Source organism: Labrus bergylta, chromosome 24, assembly GCF_963930695.1.
Source record: "Labrus bergylta chromosome 24, fLabBer1.1, whole genome shotgun sequence".
Classification (NCBI taxonomy): Eukaryota; Metazoa; Chordata; class Actinopteri; order Labriformes; family Labridae; genus Labrus; species Labrus bergylta.
This window is the reverse complement of record NC_089218.1, coordinates 7,044,215-7,057,282: the sequence shown is the minus strand read 5'-3', so window position 1 is coordinate 7,057,282 and position 13,068 is coordinate 7,044,215. Positions and strand designations below refer to the sequence as shown.

At 41.1% G+C, this 13,068-nt stretch overlaps 2 protein-coding genes across 4 annotated transcripts; one reads left to right on the top strand and one right to left on the bottom strand.

Annotated features, from left to right (window-relative positions):
* The first annotated feature begins 358 nt into the window (after positions 1–358).
* mmadhca (metabolism of cobalamin associated Da) lies at positions 359–4,374 on the top strand. Of its 2 annotated transcripts, XM_065952258.1 has the most exons (8): positions 368–451; positions 915–958; positions 1,380–1,521; positions 2,042–2,259; positions 2,375–2,480; positions 2,558–2,676; positions 2,779–2,865; positions 3,612–4,374. In XM_065952258.1, exons 2-8 carry the CDS (start codon positions 947–949, stop codon positions 3,825–3,827), a joined length of 900 nt encoding a protein of 299 aa, XP_065808330.1. In that variant the 5' UTR covers positions 368–451; positions 915–946; the 3' UTR covers positions 3,828–4,374. The 2 variants fall into 2 exon arrangements, with proteins under 2 accessions (XP_065808329.1, XP_065808330.1); XM_065952257.1 differs by lacking the exon at positions 915–958 and having other exon boundaries at positions 359–451.
* On the bottom strand, positions 4,273–12,328 carry lypd6 (LY6/PLAUR domain containing 6). Of its 2 annotated transcripts, none has more exons than XM_065952259.1 (5): positions 12,209–12,328; positions 6,879–7,049; positions 6,349–6,447; positions 5,424–5,554; positions 4,273–5,342 (listed from the first exon to the last, which is right to left on the bottom strand). In XM_065952259.1, exons 2-5 carry the CDS (start codon positions 6,994–6,996, stop codon positions 5,175–5,177), a joined length of 516 nt encoding a protein of 171 aa, XP_065808331.1. In that variant the 5' UTR covers positions 6,997–7,049; positions 12,209–12,328; the 3' UTR covers positions 4,273–5,174. The 2 variants fall into 2 exon arrangements, with proteins under 2 accessions (XP_065808331.1, XP_065808332.1); XM_065952260.1 differs by having other exon boundaries at positions 6,879–7,027; positions 12,209–12,288.
* Positions 12,329–13,068: the final 740 nt, after the last annotated feature.

Sequence of the window (13,068 nt, the reverse complement as noted above, 5' to 3'; positions counted from 1 at the left end):
GACATACACATAGGCCAGCACATAAAGGAAATAATAAAGCATATAACTCAACATCATGATAATCAATAAGTTAAAGGTGAAAAGTATTAATAATTGTGAACTCTGATGCTGCAGCCAGATAGGGCCAGAACTGCTGTGGTAGGCGGTCCACAGTCCTGTTATAAATGCGGTTCTGCTGCCACCTTGTGGTGAAAAATGTGAAAACACGGATTATGACATTACTGCGCTTCAAATCCTGCTGTGTTCAAATATTGATTCATCCCCCAGAAAAGCACACAGAAATAATTAAAAAGATAGACGAATGAAGCGTCGAAATCCTCTTTTTCTCATAATAGACCAATAGCTCGGTGACGTAACTGTAACGCAACTGCGCATGCGTGGTGTGTCCTTCGTCACTTCCCGTGGTTGTTTAGCAAAAGCCTCTAACAGTAGCGGACGTGCAAGTTGGCAGGTAAGAACAAGATGTACTTTTCACAATGCCACCTCATAAGAACACGTATATTTGCGATCTTCTTACAAAGAATATAGAAAAGGCCTTTGTCCACTCTGCCATTTGATCTGTTTGAGGTCGTTTCCGGTTGAGAAAGTGTACTTTACGGGCTAAAAAGAGGAAAGTGTCATAACAAGATATCAGCTGACCTTACGGGTTACCTCAGCGCTAACGCGAAGCAGCAGCAGCAGCTTGTTTGCATTCAACACAACACAGTTTGTTGACCACAAGTCCTCTGGTGTTGTTTAAATCTGTGGTCGAGGCGACACAAGCTGATTCTGTAAGCCCAAGTTTCGTGAAACGTGAAGTCATTGCATCATGTCGAATCACTGAGCTAGGTTAAAAGTTAGCTCACCTGCGCAAGCTTGTTATTTACCTTTTTAAAACAACTCTGTTCTACAATTGTGCAATTTTTATCAAACAGATTCAGTAAGTAGGAGACGAAGACGAGCCACAATGTCCAGCAGTGTAAGTGATGTAACACTTCATGTATGATATAAGTGTTTGTGGTTAAAAGTGTGTGGAAAATAGATAAATGTCCAGTTAACAAACTAGTTTTTCTTGACTGTATTTGTTATTTGTTATTACATCATTAGCTGTGTATGTGCCCTGAAGCTTTTCACCATTAATCAATATGTCACTTTTTGTGAGATGTTTTGAGAAATCCCTCAAAAGAATTAAACATTAGATTAATCTTAAAATGTGCTGTCCAAAGTGTGCTTGTTTCCCCATGAGGTAGACTTTCACCCATCGGGCTTAAAGTCCTTTTGTTATGGTGCTCAACCTACAGCATGAAGTCACACACAGCTGCAGGCTTACTCTCCACTATGAGGAGGAGGAGGAGGAGTCGCTGGTTGTTGACAGATGCCTCTCTTGCTCTCTCATGTAGGTGCTGTGTGGTCGGGGCAGGATGGTGCTTTCTCAGACTGCTGGACATCAAGCGTTGGTCGCTCTCCGCGTGTGCCGGACCAGAACCTTCTCTGCGGCGAGCTCAGACGAGCCGTACATCAGCGTTTCACACGCCGACTCAGGTGAGGCAGTGAAACAAAAACGAAAAAAAGGTAGAGTCAGTCGCATATGTATGTTGCGGATGAAAGCAGAACCCCCGAGGCCCTCCCGCGTTTTAGAACGAGCTTTATCCGCCTGGTTTGGTTCACTATGGTTCCGTTTCCTCCTCTTTGCCGCTACGTCCACGTCCGACATATTCCCCGGTTTGAATTGCGTCCAATTGCTGAATTGTATCCACTTGCGTACTCAACTGTTTCGCTGTCCTGGCTGGAGGGGGGAAACACATCCCCCCCACCCCCACCCCCACCCAGGACCGTCCTGTGTCAACCAAAACATCAAATACAGGCAGAGGACAGACACAGTCACCACCACACATGTATGGAAAGCCCCAAACATGCATTACTATATTTTATTTTTGAAGAAAAAGCGACTGACTCTATCTGTAAATAGTAGAAGGTAAATGTAGTCTGTAATCTATCTAAGAAAAAAGTCTTTACCTGTTGTGTCCCCCCCCCCCTCCCCCCCCCCACCCCCTCTCCTCAGGGCCGAGGACAGTGTGGCCCGATGAGAACATGGGACCATTCGGACCTCAGGACCAGCGCTTTCAGTTACCGGGTAACGCCGGCTTCGACTGTCACTTGGAGGGCGTGGCGGACCAAAAGAAGACTCCAGTCCACAGGACGGTGCCGGACGTGTTGACCGCCCCGTGCAGCGCGGAGAGACAGCAGTTCATCCTCGCCCAGTTTGTTCATGAATTCCATGTATGTTTTTTTTTTTTCTTTTCTCCTGACAACGCTGAGATGTTTGTATCTCAACCAAACGTGGCCTCAGAGCTTCTTTTTAACGTGTAGGCGTGTCTGTTTATCTCGCTTTCAGGGAAAACTTGGTCCTATATCCACCAGAGTCCACAAAGCTGAACAGTATTTTAATCAAACAAGCACAGACTGCTCCATAAACTCCTGTCCTGAGCTGTTAAAGAAAGGTTAGTAAAGGTCGTTCTTCATGAAACCAGACTTAACCACAATCGTTATGTTTAACAAATCTGCGCCCGCGTTTCAGATCTGGAGCTGCTCTTCCCTTCAGCGCCCACCTCTTCGATCACAGTGGTGACGGTGACGCAGAAGAGCGGTCGGTGTGAGGAGGCGGAGAAGCAGGACAGAGACAAGCTGCTAAACAAAGTGAGCCCCCTCCTTTTCTCTTTGCTTTCGTCGTTCCTTTTAACTTCTTTGGAGCAAGGTTTTTTTGAAACGGCTGCTGACGGCGTCTTCTCCTCGTTGCAGTTTGTGAGCGGCGCCAAGGAGATGTGCTTCGCTCTGTGGACCGCAGGATACTGGGCAGACTTCATCGACCCGACGACAGGAGAAGCTGTGAGTCCCCTCTCTGTTTGTAGAAAGTCTCTGCAGCGGTGGGCCTTCTTTCAGCTCATGTCGAGGGTCTTCTTCATTTTCTATTATGTAACGTGACGCAGCAAGAGGATCAAAAAAATCATATTGAATGTGAAATAATGCTGAGGTATACTTTCATATAAATGCAGAATATCTAGGTCAAGAAAGACACGATTCATGGTGTCTGAAGCCGTCTGGTATCCATTTGTAGTTCTCCCTCTTTTGGACTACAAAACATCAGAACACGAGTAAAAACAAAATTTTACCAAATGCATACAGAATCTGCAGTTACACACGGATACCTGTTTATATACAGTAGAATACTTATTTTTAGTTTTCAAGTGTCCGTTGAAGGAACAAAAGAGCAGACGTCTCCGAATCCTGATCATCAAATATCGTGTGAACTTCAGCAAAATTTCACAGCCTTAAAAAAAAATAACAATAATAAAGATTTATTTTTGGGGCTTTTTGTGAATTTGTGATACTGCTACTATCGTTAGGTAGCATTATGTGTCTAATGTTAGTTACTTAGCACACTCCTTCGTTCTAATGGAAGTGGAGGTGTGTCGCTGGAGGAGAGCGATGGCGGAGGTGTCAGTTTGTTTTGGTTTCATTCTGGCGCTCGAGGGCGTCGCCTGCTGGATCAGAAAGTTGCACATTCTCCCTTTTTTTTTTTTTTAAGAACGACGTCTGATTTCTGAAGTCATATTTTTGCTTTTCCTCAACAGTTCTTTGCCTCTCCAAGTCAAACCACCCTGCAAACAGAAGAAGAGTTGAGACATTTAGGCTTCCACATCCAAGCGTCGGGCTCCTGCACGGTCATCCACCACATCCTGAGAGGAACGCCTTTGTTTGTGGGGACCGTTTTCACCAACGCACCTACTCACAGCGCTGCTATCGCAAGACTGCAAGGACTTTCTAATGTACTTGATGAGGAGGAATAGTTTTTTTAAAAAGATATATTTATATATATTCCACTAAACCTTATTCAAACGTAAGGCCTCTATTTATAGTTTGAAGACGCTTTGGGACTTGACGTGTGCTTGTGTCGGTGAAAGGTTGTGTGACGTTTGTCTTACTGTAACAAAGGCTTGACCTCGTTTTTTTTTTTTTTATGTGCCTGACTGACATGAGGTCGAACGACAACCAGACAACCTGCACTACACGCAGGGAGGAACTCTCCATCAAGAGACGCAGAGAAATGTGAAATGTCAAAATAAAGACCTAAGACAGCGACATGGTTTAAATACGACTACAAACGGTGCGAAATGGAAACCTCAGGCAGCTCTTAGAAGCTAATGTGAAAACTTCCTGAACTCATCACCTACTTGTGATTCTAGCCGAGTCATGTCAGACTCCTGAACTTTCACACAAACATGCACAGTACTGTTCTTTTTTTTTTTTTTTCACAAAAAAAACCTAAAGAAAACCGGACGCTGTTGTCAGTTGTGACATTCAGAACTGCTGAACCAATAAAGAGACTTCTCAGACCGCTGATAATGCTGTTTTTGGCCACCACAGCCTTGTTCTTCACACATGGGTGTTTATTTTCAAAGACATACACATGCTTATAAATAATCAAATATACAGCTACATGCTTTATAGTGGGTAAAAGAAACTCCAGAAATACTCAGTGACATGTTTAAAAAAGTTATCATCCACTCAATAATACTGACACTTAACTTAAATACAAAAAATGCATGAAAATGTAAATATAATCCAACAGGAAGAAGTATGTGTCGCAGCGATAATAGGCTTCAAAACCAAATGTGGTTCCCAACCTCTTTCTCCTTGGAGCCCCGACTCCATTTACTTCTATGTAAGAAAAGCTGACAACCTCAGAGCAGACAGAGTCTAAGGACTTCCCTGAGATTATTTGCGCCCCCCCCCCCCCCCCCCCCCATAGGGACAACCCGAATGAATGATCTAAAAAAAAATGATCTAAACCAGTGGTTCTCAACTGGTGGGTCGGGGCCCAAAAGTGGGTCGCCTGGGGGGGGAAATATGGTCCACAGACTGTTTGTTAAATTCAGTTTTGTACCATCTGAGGTCAAAACTGCACAATTTTCAGTATTTTCATCTGATTGGTTGTGAAATATCAGAAATTTGAGTGACTATTTTTCCTGAAGGAGGTGGTGGTTGGTTCTGAGCCTACACTCGTTGAGGACCACTGATCTTAACAACCCCGCATTTAGTTAACGTGACCATTTTTCTAATTTACCCCAAAATACTGTCTTTTATTTATTTATTTTTTTGTAGTTGTGTTTTGATGAAAATGCAGAATTTCCCCCTTAAACAGCTGCGAAAATGCTGTGGCTAATGATGACGCAGCTCAGCATTGTGGGTAAAAGTCGTCTGCCGGAGCTGACCAGGTGAGAAGTGGAGGAGAAAACGGCGCTGCTCTGATTCCTCGGCACCAAAACGTTACAGATGTTTCCCTCACAGCAGGACGAACACACCTGACAGAGGAGATACGAATGTTGAGGAGATGTCCCGATTGGATGAAATAATCTGTTACTTCATCGTCAGGCTTTACTTACTCGCTCGGCGCTATCGGGAACGTCATCACAGCCGGTGTACAGACAGTCCTGAGACGTCGCACACCTCTTGGTCACAGACACACTCTCTCCATTTGTATCCATCGTATGTCGAGTGTAACAGTATTTGGCATCTGGAAGACAAATCATGTCTTAAATTGTTCAACATTATACTTCCTACTAAGGCTGTCAGCAGTAACTAGTTCATTAAGGTCTGAAATTAATGCATTCATTTTATAAATTGCTATTAATCCTATGAGATCTGCGTATCATGTATGAGCCTCTGCAGTGTCTCCCTATAGTCGCAGTGATGGAAAAGAACGACACTGCTGCATCTTTGAATGTCTCAGACAGTCATTCAAAAGTACATCTCCTCCTCATGACAGCAATTTTATGATCCATAACGAGTTCCTTTTGTTTGTTAAGTTAATGTTTTAACCCCTCGACCTACCAGAAGCTCCTTACTTCATTTCAAAAATAAAAGTTTATTTTTAAATGTGAAATATTGGAATTTCGAACAGGCAATTAAACAATTTGTTCTGCTTTTATATGGCATTTTTCTTGTGGCTTATGAGAAGGGTACTTCACTTCCCGTTTGGGTGAAAACCTGATTTCATTTTATTTCAAAATAAAACAAATAACTTACAGGAAGATCGATGGTTACAACATTAATTAGTAATTTGATGTCACACGTTGGATATTTCATTTGACTTATAAAGTCATTCTTTTTCATCATTGCGACTGCTGGGAGACTCAACTATCTACGGTGGACCAAAAGGGACAAAATTAACGCAATAACTACATAGTGATTGACGCTTCAATGCCAGCCCTCACACTGACACAATTTGGTGGGTGGGATTTGGTATCGTCCACATTTTTATTAGCTCAAGCTAGCTGTACACAACGAGTCAAAGAAACAAAGATGTACCTTTAGGACAGTAAACATCCGGGGCCCAGCGATTACACTCGTAGTTATCTGCAGCGTCTTCACATGTGAAGCACTTGAAGCCACCAGGATGAGGTGTAGCTGTGGAGGACAGATTGACACTGTAAGCTTTATTTGAGTGTGTTGAGTTTTTTTGGGTATGAACCAAAGTATGGAATTTGGTCTGGTTGCTGGAGAGACCAAAACCCCAAACCGCTCGGGCTCTGTTACATGTGCAGCCCCTCCCCCCCACATTATGTCATTATTCCCTGTTTGAGCATGAGCGTGTATTTCTGGCCTTTGTGCGTGTACGTGCTAACAGGCCGACATGAAAACTGAAAAATTATACTTTATTTTGAAACTAAAAGTGAAGTGGAGGGGCAGTACTTGGGGAGGAGATTGGTAACTGTGAAAGTTGTCATGGCAACCAACAGTTGTGGCGATGTTTGAGTGTGGAGCAACGCAGAAAAGCCGTCGGTTCCAACAGCGAGACTGACCATCAAATGTTCGTTATAAAAACAACTTGTTCCTACTTGAGGGATGCAGCAGGATGATGTCCGTCATGGTGAAGTCCCTTGATTGGACAGTTTTCAGCCAGTCAGCAATGCTGGTCATTAGAAGGATCCAGGCCACTGCTGGCCAGGCCTCCATCTTGGCTCCAAAGTGTCTTCATGCACTTTTTCTGTTTGAGCAGGAAAAACCCCCTAAAGGAGAGAAAGACTAAATCAAATAAAATACACAACAGAAAACAAATTTAACCAAACTCTTCGGGAGAGTACCTAAAAAGTGAATTAACCAGTGGTAATCTAAATCTCAGAATAGGCCGGGTTCGGGTTTTATCACAGAAGAGAAATTCATGCTCTGGATTTTCATTTTTCTTCACTTTGATCAACAGATGTTAAATTAAAAATCCACTCCAACACATCATGTAGTGACCTTTGAAAAAACAACAACGCAAGGTCTGAAAATAGATGAAAACCTTCCGTCTAAAAATAGAAGGAATTAGTCTTTTAATGCCGATTGGCTGATGTGTGAACAGCACATGCTGTGATCTTGCTTCATTATTTAAACTGCAAATGGAACCCTACTAGTTCACTCACAGCTTTAACTCTGCTTCCAGCCCCAGATCTGAATAATCACATGACAAAGGGGGCAAGGAGGACATCTGTTTTAGCTGTTAACATTGTCACTTCTGACATAATCATGACTTATGTTCCAATTACTAGCCACTTTGGCCCTCTGGGAGTTTGCCCATTAGCCCTTGCTTACCATATGTTTTCTGTTGTCTTGCAATGTTTCATTCATTGCTGAAGCTGAGTCAGCATGTGCATTGTTTTTTTATTTTTTACTCCTACTCCTTTAAACTAGAGATTAATTGCTGATTTCAGGATTCAGGATTCAGTCATAAACCAAAAATGATCTGAAAATGTACATTTGTAGATCGATGGCAGGGCGAGGTGAACATCTAGTGCATCAAATGGAAGGTGTTGGTCATGCGCCTTCCAACAGACTGACATTTCTTTCCACAGAGCCACACGGCTAGCTTAACTAGAGAAAAGCCTCTGAACCTTTCAAACAAACATCCTGAATTGTACAAGAGCTCACAGTGAGAATGAAAAGCCACTGACTTTCATGAGGAACACAGGGATACCCTCCAAGCTGCCTGGATAATCCTTTGCAACATCTCTAAATCATATTTCCGCAGGTCAGGGATGAACATTTGCTGTAAGGTCTAAAGCGTCACACCACATAGCCTAAAGGTTTAAGATAGCTATTCTCAGTATATCCCGCAGCTTAATGCTTCAAACGGGGTGTGGTGATGCTTGGACAAGAGGGGGCATTCTTGTTTTTTTAAAAATAGGTATGCATGCTTTGTCTAATTGGAACAACTCACAGTCTATAATGAAGACAGACTCCAGCGACCCTCTCCTCCGATTCACTGAGATGTCAGTCTGTAAATTAAAATCATGACCTGGTTTCCGCTCTGACTTGACATCCATATAATGTGTCTTAACATCAGCAATGAGTTCAAATGCCTCGGACTCTTCTTTGTGTTTTATCCTCAGGCTGTGTGGTTGTAAATGCTTGTTTTCTTTGCATTATGTATGCTCCAATAACTGATCTAAGTTTTGGCTGCAGACAGACCAGCCATACTGCAGCAGTACTGTACAATACAGCGCATATCATCATTTTTTACTCTTTCATCTTAAGTACTGATAATTCAGTTAAAATCTTGAAACATATTTTTTAAGTCGTATTAAAAATTTAGACATTGTAACATGAAGAAATAAACACAAAGACGACAGCAAGCCAAATCCCTCCAAAGGATTTTCAGAATAAAGTGAAGACACAAAAATTCAACTAATCAAATTGAAACAAGATGATAGAACTTAAACCCTTAGATGATTTCTGACTAAGTCATATGATATTAATAAAAAATGCTAAATGTTCACTGGTTCTTGCTTGTTAAATGACCTTGCTGGTTTCTTGGTGTTCTGTGAGTTTTGGGGTAGAGATGTATCAATAAACTCATTTCACTCTACGATACATATTACGATTCTGTGCTCACATTTTTTTCCCGGATTTCTGATTTTCACAAAAAAATGAGACTGAAGTGAATTTAAGAATAAATAGAATAAAAACTCAAAATCTCAATTTTCCTTACTGTTTAATTGTTTACTAGGCTAAATAATAAATGTAAAAGTCATGATATGTTAATCCATATACATAGACTACACTTTTGTTGTATAGTTGCAAATAAAACACTGCACATTTTTCCTTTACAGATGTGACATTCTCATCTACTACTGTTTTAATTAGAAAGGGAAAAGAAATAATCAGACAGCGCCCTCTGCTGGTTATAGTGAGTATTGCACTTTATATTTTTTGTAAAAGCGATTTAAATTGTACACATTTGTTTTGCTTTTTTTAAATTGCATTGCGAGATATAGTTACGCCCCCGTTTTGGGAGATTGTTTCGACCAAACAGGACGGTTGATTTAACTTTCAGATTGTGATTATCAAGTCTCTGCTCTGTGTTTGTTGCAGTGCTAGCTTTGTTACTTTACCGTTGTGTTTTAAAAATTGGAACCTTTTGTGTGGAATCTTTGTAACTTTTGAACGTTAGCTAAGCGTTAGCTTCGCCTTCTATTGTTAACATCTTTTTTTTTGTTTTTTAAAGATTTATTTTTTGACTTTTTGTGTCTTTTTTTAATGGAGAGATATGGAAAAATCAGGGAGAGAGAGTGTAGAGAATGACCTGCGGGAAAGGAGCCACATGTGGGATTTGAACCTGGGCTGCCCGCTTGGAGGGCGAGAGCCTCCGTACATGGGGCGTGCGCACTAACCACTGCGCCACCAGCGCCCCTTGTTAGCATCTTTTCTCATAAACTTACACTACAGAAGTTCAGCTCATTAAGCACAGCTGAATTACACAACATAGTGTTCCCTTTTCTACCATTCACTAAAAAGTCTGAAACTCTAGTGCATAGGTTTGCATTCATTAACCTCAGTGGAGTAGCGGCGCTACTGTATAGCTCATAATGAAATGCTTGGCGCTGAAAGGAATACTCGAGATTAGCTCGCAAACTTTGAGCTGTCTGATAGATGCCGGGCCTCGGCTTGTATAAAATCTGGTTTGGGTCGGGGGAGGGGGGGGGGATTAGGCACAATGGCTCCCTGTTACAAGTGGAGAGGGTTTATATCACTCAGGGTTTAATCAGCGCCCACCGACTCCTCCAGGTCCTGGTTAAAAGGCCACACAGCGCTGAAAGAATCTGAAGGACAGCAGGTTTTAAATCTGTATGTTGACCCTGACAACAGGGGCATCAAATCAGCATTAGCAGTATTTTCCACATAAATAGTAGCAAAAAACATGGTTTAAAAATCCGGTTTGGCTCGTGACCTCTCCATACCGACTAAAGCACACCTTGACAAATATATGTGGTAAAATATTCTTTAGCTAAGAAAAATATTTAAACAGAAAGTTAAGAAATCTGAAAGTATATTTCAAAGTTCATATGATATGTGTGTCCTTTTTCACAAATGCTGCAATAGCGATGCAGTTATATTTGTGTTAGGTCAGTTGAACGCTTTTAGGACATGCGTTCATATATTTTATTCTCCAACATTTTCATTGTCTCTGGAAAACTGTAGACTTTTCCAATGTCTTAAAGACAACACTGATTTCTCTAGAGAATTATCAGTTAATTTCTGTCATTTTCTCGAGATCTCAGGACATTTACTCGTTATCACGGGAACACCAGTTTTTTTTTTTTTAATTCCTGAGATAGCAACAAAAATCTCATGCGGAAAACTGAGTAAAATGAAATGTATGGATGTATGTCCACTTAGGGCTTCCGTACTTTAGTAAAATTTGTCTTTCGTCTAATTTTTAAACAGAAAACTGTAGTTTGTTTCCTCGTATTTTTAAATGAAGCCATTTAAATGTTCAGAAACACGGGATTGAAATAGGATATGATGAAATAAATGATGGTATATGGAGAGAGAATGTGCAGTGTATGAGGAACCCATGAAGGCAGGATTACCAATGGACCAGAAAGAGAAACAGAGAAATGGTTGAAATACCCTGAGGCCTCTGCAGTCGGTCATTCTTGAATGCACCACATACTGCATAGTGGAAAAAAACATTGACAACTAAAAGAGGGGAATTTGCTTGGTTGGGCAAGGAAGCCAAAGTCAATGTAAAAAAAAAAAAAGAAGCATCATCAATCAAACAGTAAATGTTGTATTATACTGCAGATGGAGGATAATTGCTCCACATTGGTCAAAATGTGTCAAAAAGAAAAGACCACCGGGATTTCCTTTCAAGTTCAGCCAACATCCAGCAGCTCCGTTCTTTGACCAGGCACATATGGCAGGAGATTAACTTCTGTCATACCACTGCTTGTGTCTTTGGGTCGGAGATGCATGACTGCACCAGAGATATTACAGTAAATGTTGCTGAATTCCTGTGTCTTAAGCTGTTTAACGCGTCAGTGTTGAAGGGGAAAAACCGAAATACAGTGTACCAGAATTTGGTTTTAAGTTCAGCCTCCAAAGCGACACCATCACTACATGACTGTTAGATGTTTACAAGGTCCTCTATGACCTGGGCATGTCGTAAAAACGCCTAACATCTGGATAACATTGTTTAAGAAAAAGGTCACGACAGACTCAACTTGCAGAAGTAAAGAACTGAAGGCTGATGCAACTGGCACACATCATGTTGTCATCTTTGAAATAATTTGAACATCCAATGCAAATAAATACAACTTTTTTTTCAGCATATTAAACTCACTGAAGCACCTTTTCTTTTTCATTCAGAAGTACATGGAGTAGAGATCCTCTGCCAAGGTAAGGGCACCAAAAAAGACAAAAATACTTCATAAAAAGTGAAAAACACAGGAGAAACAAATATTGAACTATAGTAGTGTACACAAATATCGTACACAGGTTTTAGTAAATCAAAAATAAACTGCGCACTCGTGTGTAAGCTCACATGTGACTTGATATGACAGCCTCAAACTCTGATTCAGTGAAACAGCCTTTAGGATTAAGAAAACTATTTCATTTGGACGACGCAGCGCAGAAACATTTGATTTGTAAGATAAATTACCAAGAATTTCTAATTTAATCATAGGTTTTCTTTTTTTTTCTTTCCCCCCCAAAAAAATGTCGTAAAAAGTAGCTGGTACAACAATAAACTGTATTAGAAGTGTTCCCATTGTCTTATATCCTTTTAATGACTAATATAAAGCCCGATGTCTGTAGGTTTCAATCAGTTACTACTTAATTTTCTTGTGGTTCAATTTGTAGGATAAATACTCAAACTGAGTCTTCGTAATTTCATAAAACAACTTACCGGCTTTATTTCCTCTTTTTTTTTTTTTTTTTTAAATCCCGAAGGGGTCTGACACCCTGCTCGTCCGAGGATGAAAACCAGTGAAGTGCTCTGGCGCTCAGTGAAGCTGAGGGGAGGAGGGTGCTGCTGCGTCACAGGCGCGTCATCGCTATCCCATCCCGTGCCGAGACTGACGCCACCCCACGCTGCACAGGATGACATCTGAATGGGTTTATCATATTAAAGAATGACAATATTTATACATATATATATCATCTGGTCAGGTATCTACGGAGCCCCTGAAGTCCCAAAAAGCACAACTTGTGAGGAACAGGAATGTGCGTAAAGGAGGCTCCGTAGATATCTGATATATTTAACATTAGACAGAAAGTGAGTCAGTTGCTATATGGCTTATATATTAGCTATACATGAAGATAATTAAAATCAGTGTCTTATATGTAAAGTAGATGCTTAAGGGCTTTGTTTATGGATGGAAAAAGATCAAATAGAAAACCTTCTCTATAATGAGCATGCTTTTTTTTTTTTGTTGCAACAAGATCGACCAAAACATACCCTACAAACTGCTTGTTTATTCACATCCATTGAGTGTAACACATCATGGTATACTGCCAAGGACTCCCATAGAGACTCGTCAGCTGCAGGCCCTCTCACCTCTCTGGACTGGAGATGGTATCGGAGGAATTTAAGCAGCATGTGCACAAAGATGTGCCATAATATCTGGACAGATGGCCAGCTGAGAGCTTCCAGCAGCAACTAGGGGAACTTGCACACTGCTTGAATGACAAAACCGACAGCCGTAGACGCTTTTATGTTTTTTGGACTAGTCTAAATAGATTCACCACTGTAAGAGATTAATGGCA

Coding starts and splice junctions, on each gene's coding strand:
- mmadhca (XM_065952257.1), top strand. CDS start 374: ATGCGTGGTGTGTCCTTCGTCACTTCCCGTGGTTGTTTAGCAAAAGCC. Junction 2,481..2,557: donor TCCTGAGCTGTTAAAGAAAG/GTTAGTAAAGGT, acceptor CCCGCGTTTCAG/ATCTGGAGCTGCTCTTCCCT. Junction 2,866..3,611: donor ACCCGACGACAGGAGAAGCT/GTGAGTCCCCTC, acceptor TTTCCTCAACAG/TTCTTTGCCTCTCCAAGTCA.
- lypd6 (XM_065952259.1), bottom strand. CDS start 6,996: ATGGAGGCCTGGCCAGCAGTGGCCTGGATCCTTCTAATGACCAGCATT. Junction 6,448..6,878: donor CATCCTGCTGCATCCCTCAA/GTAGGAACAAGT, acceptor TGTCCTCCACAG/CTACACCTCATCCTGGTGGC. Junction 5,555..6,348: donor GGATGTTTACTGTCCTAAAG/GTACATCTTTGT, acceptor TTTGTCTTCCAG/ATGCCAAATACTGTTACACT.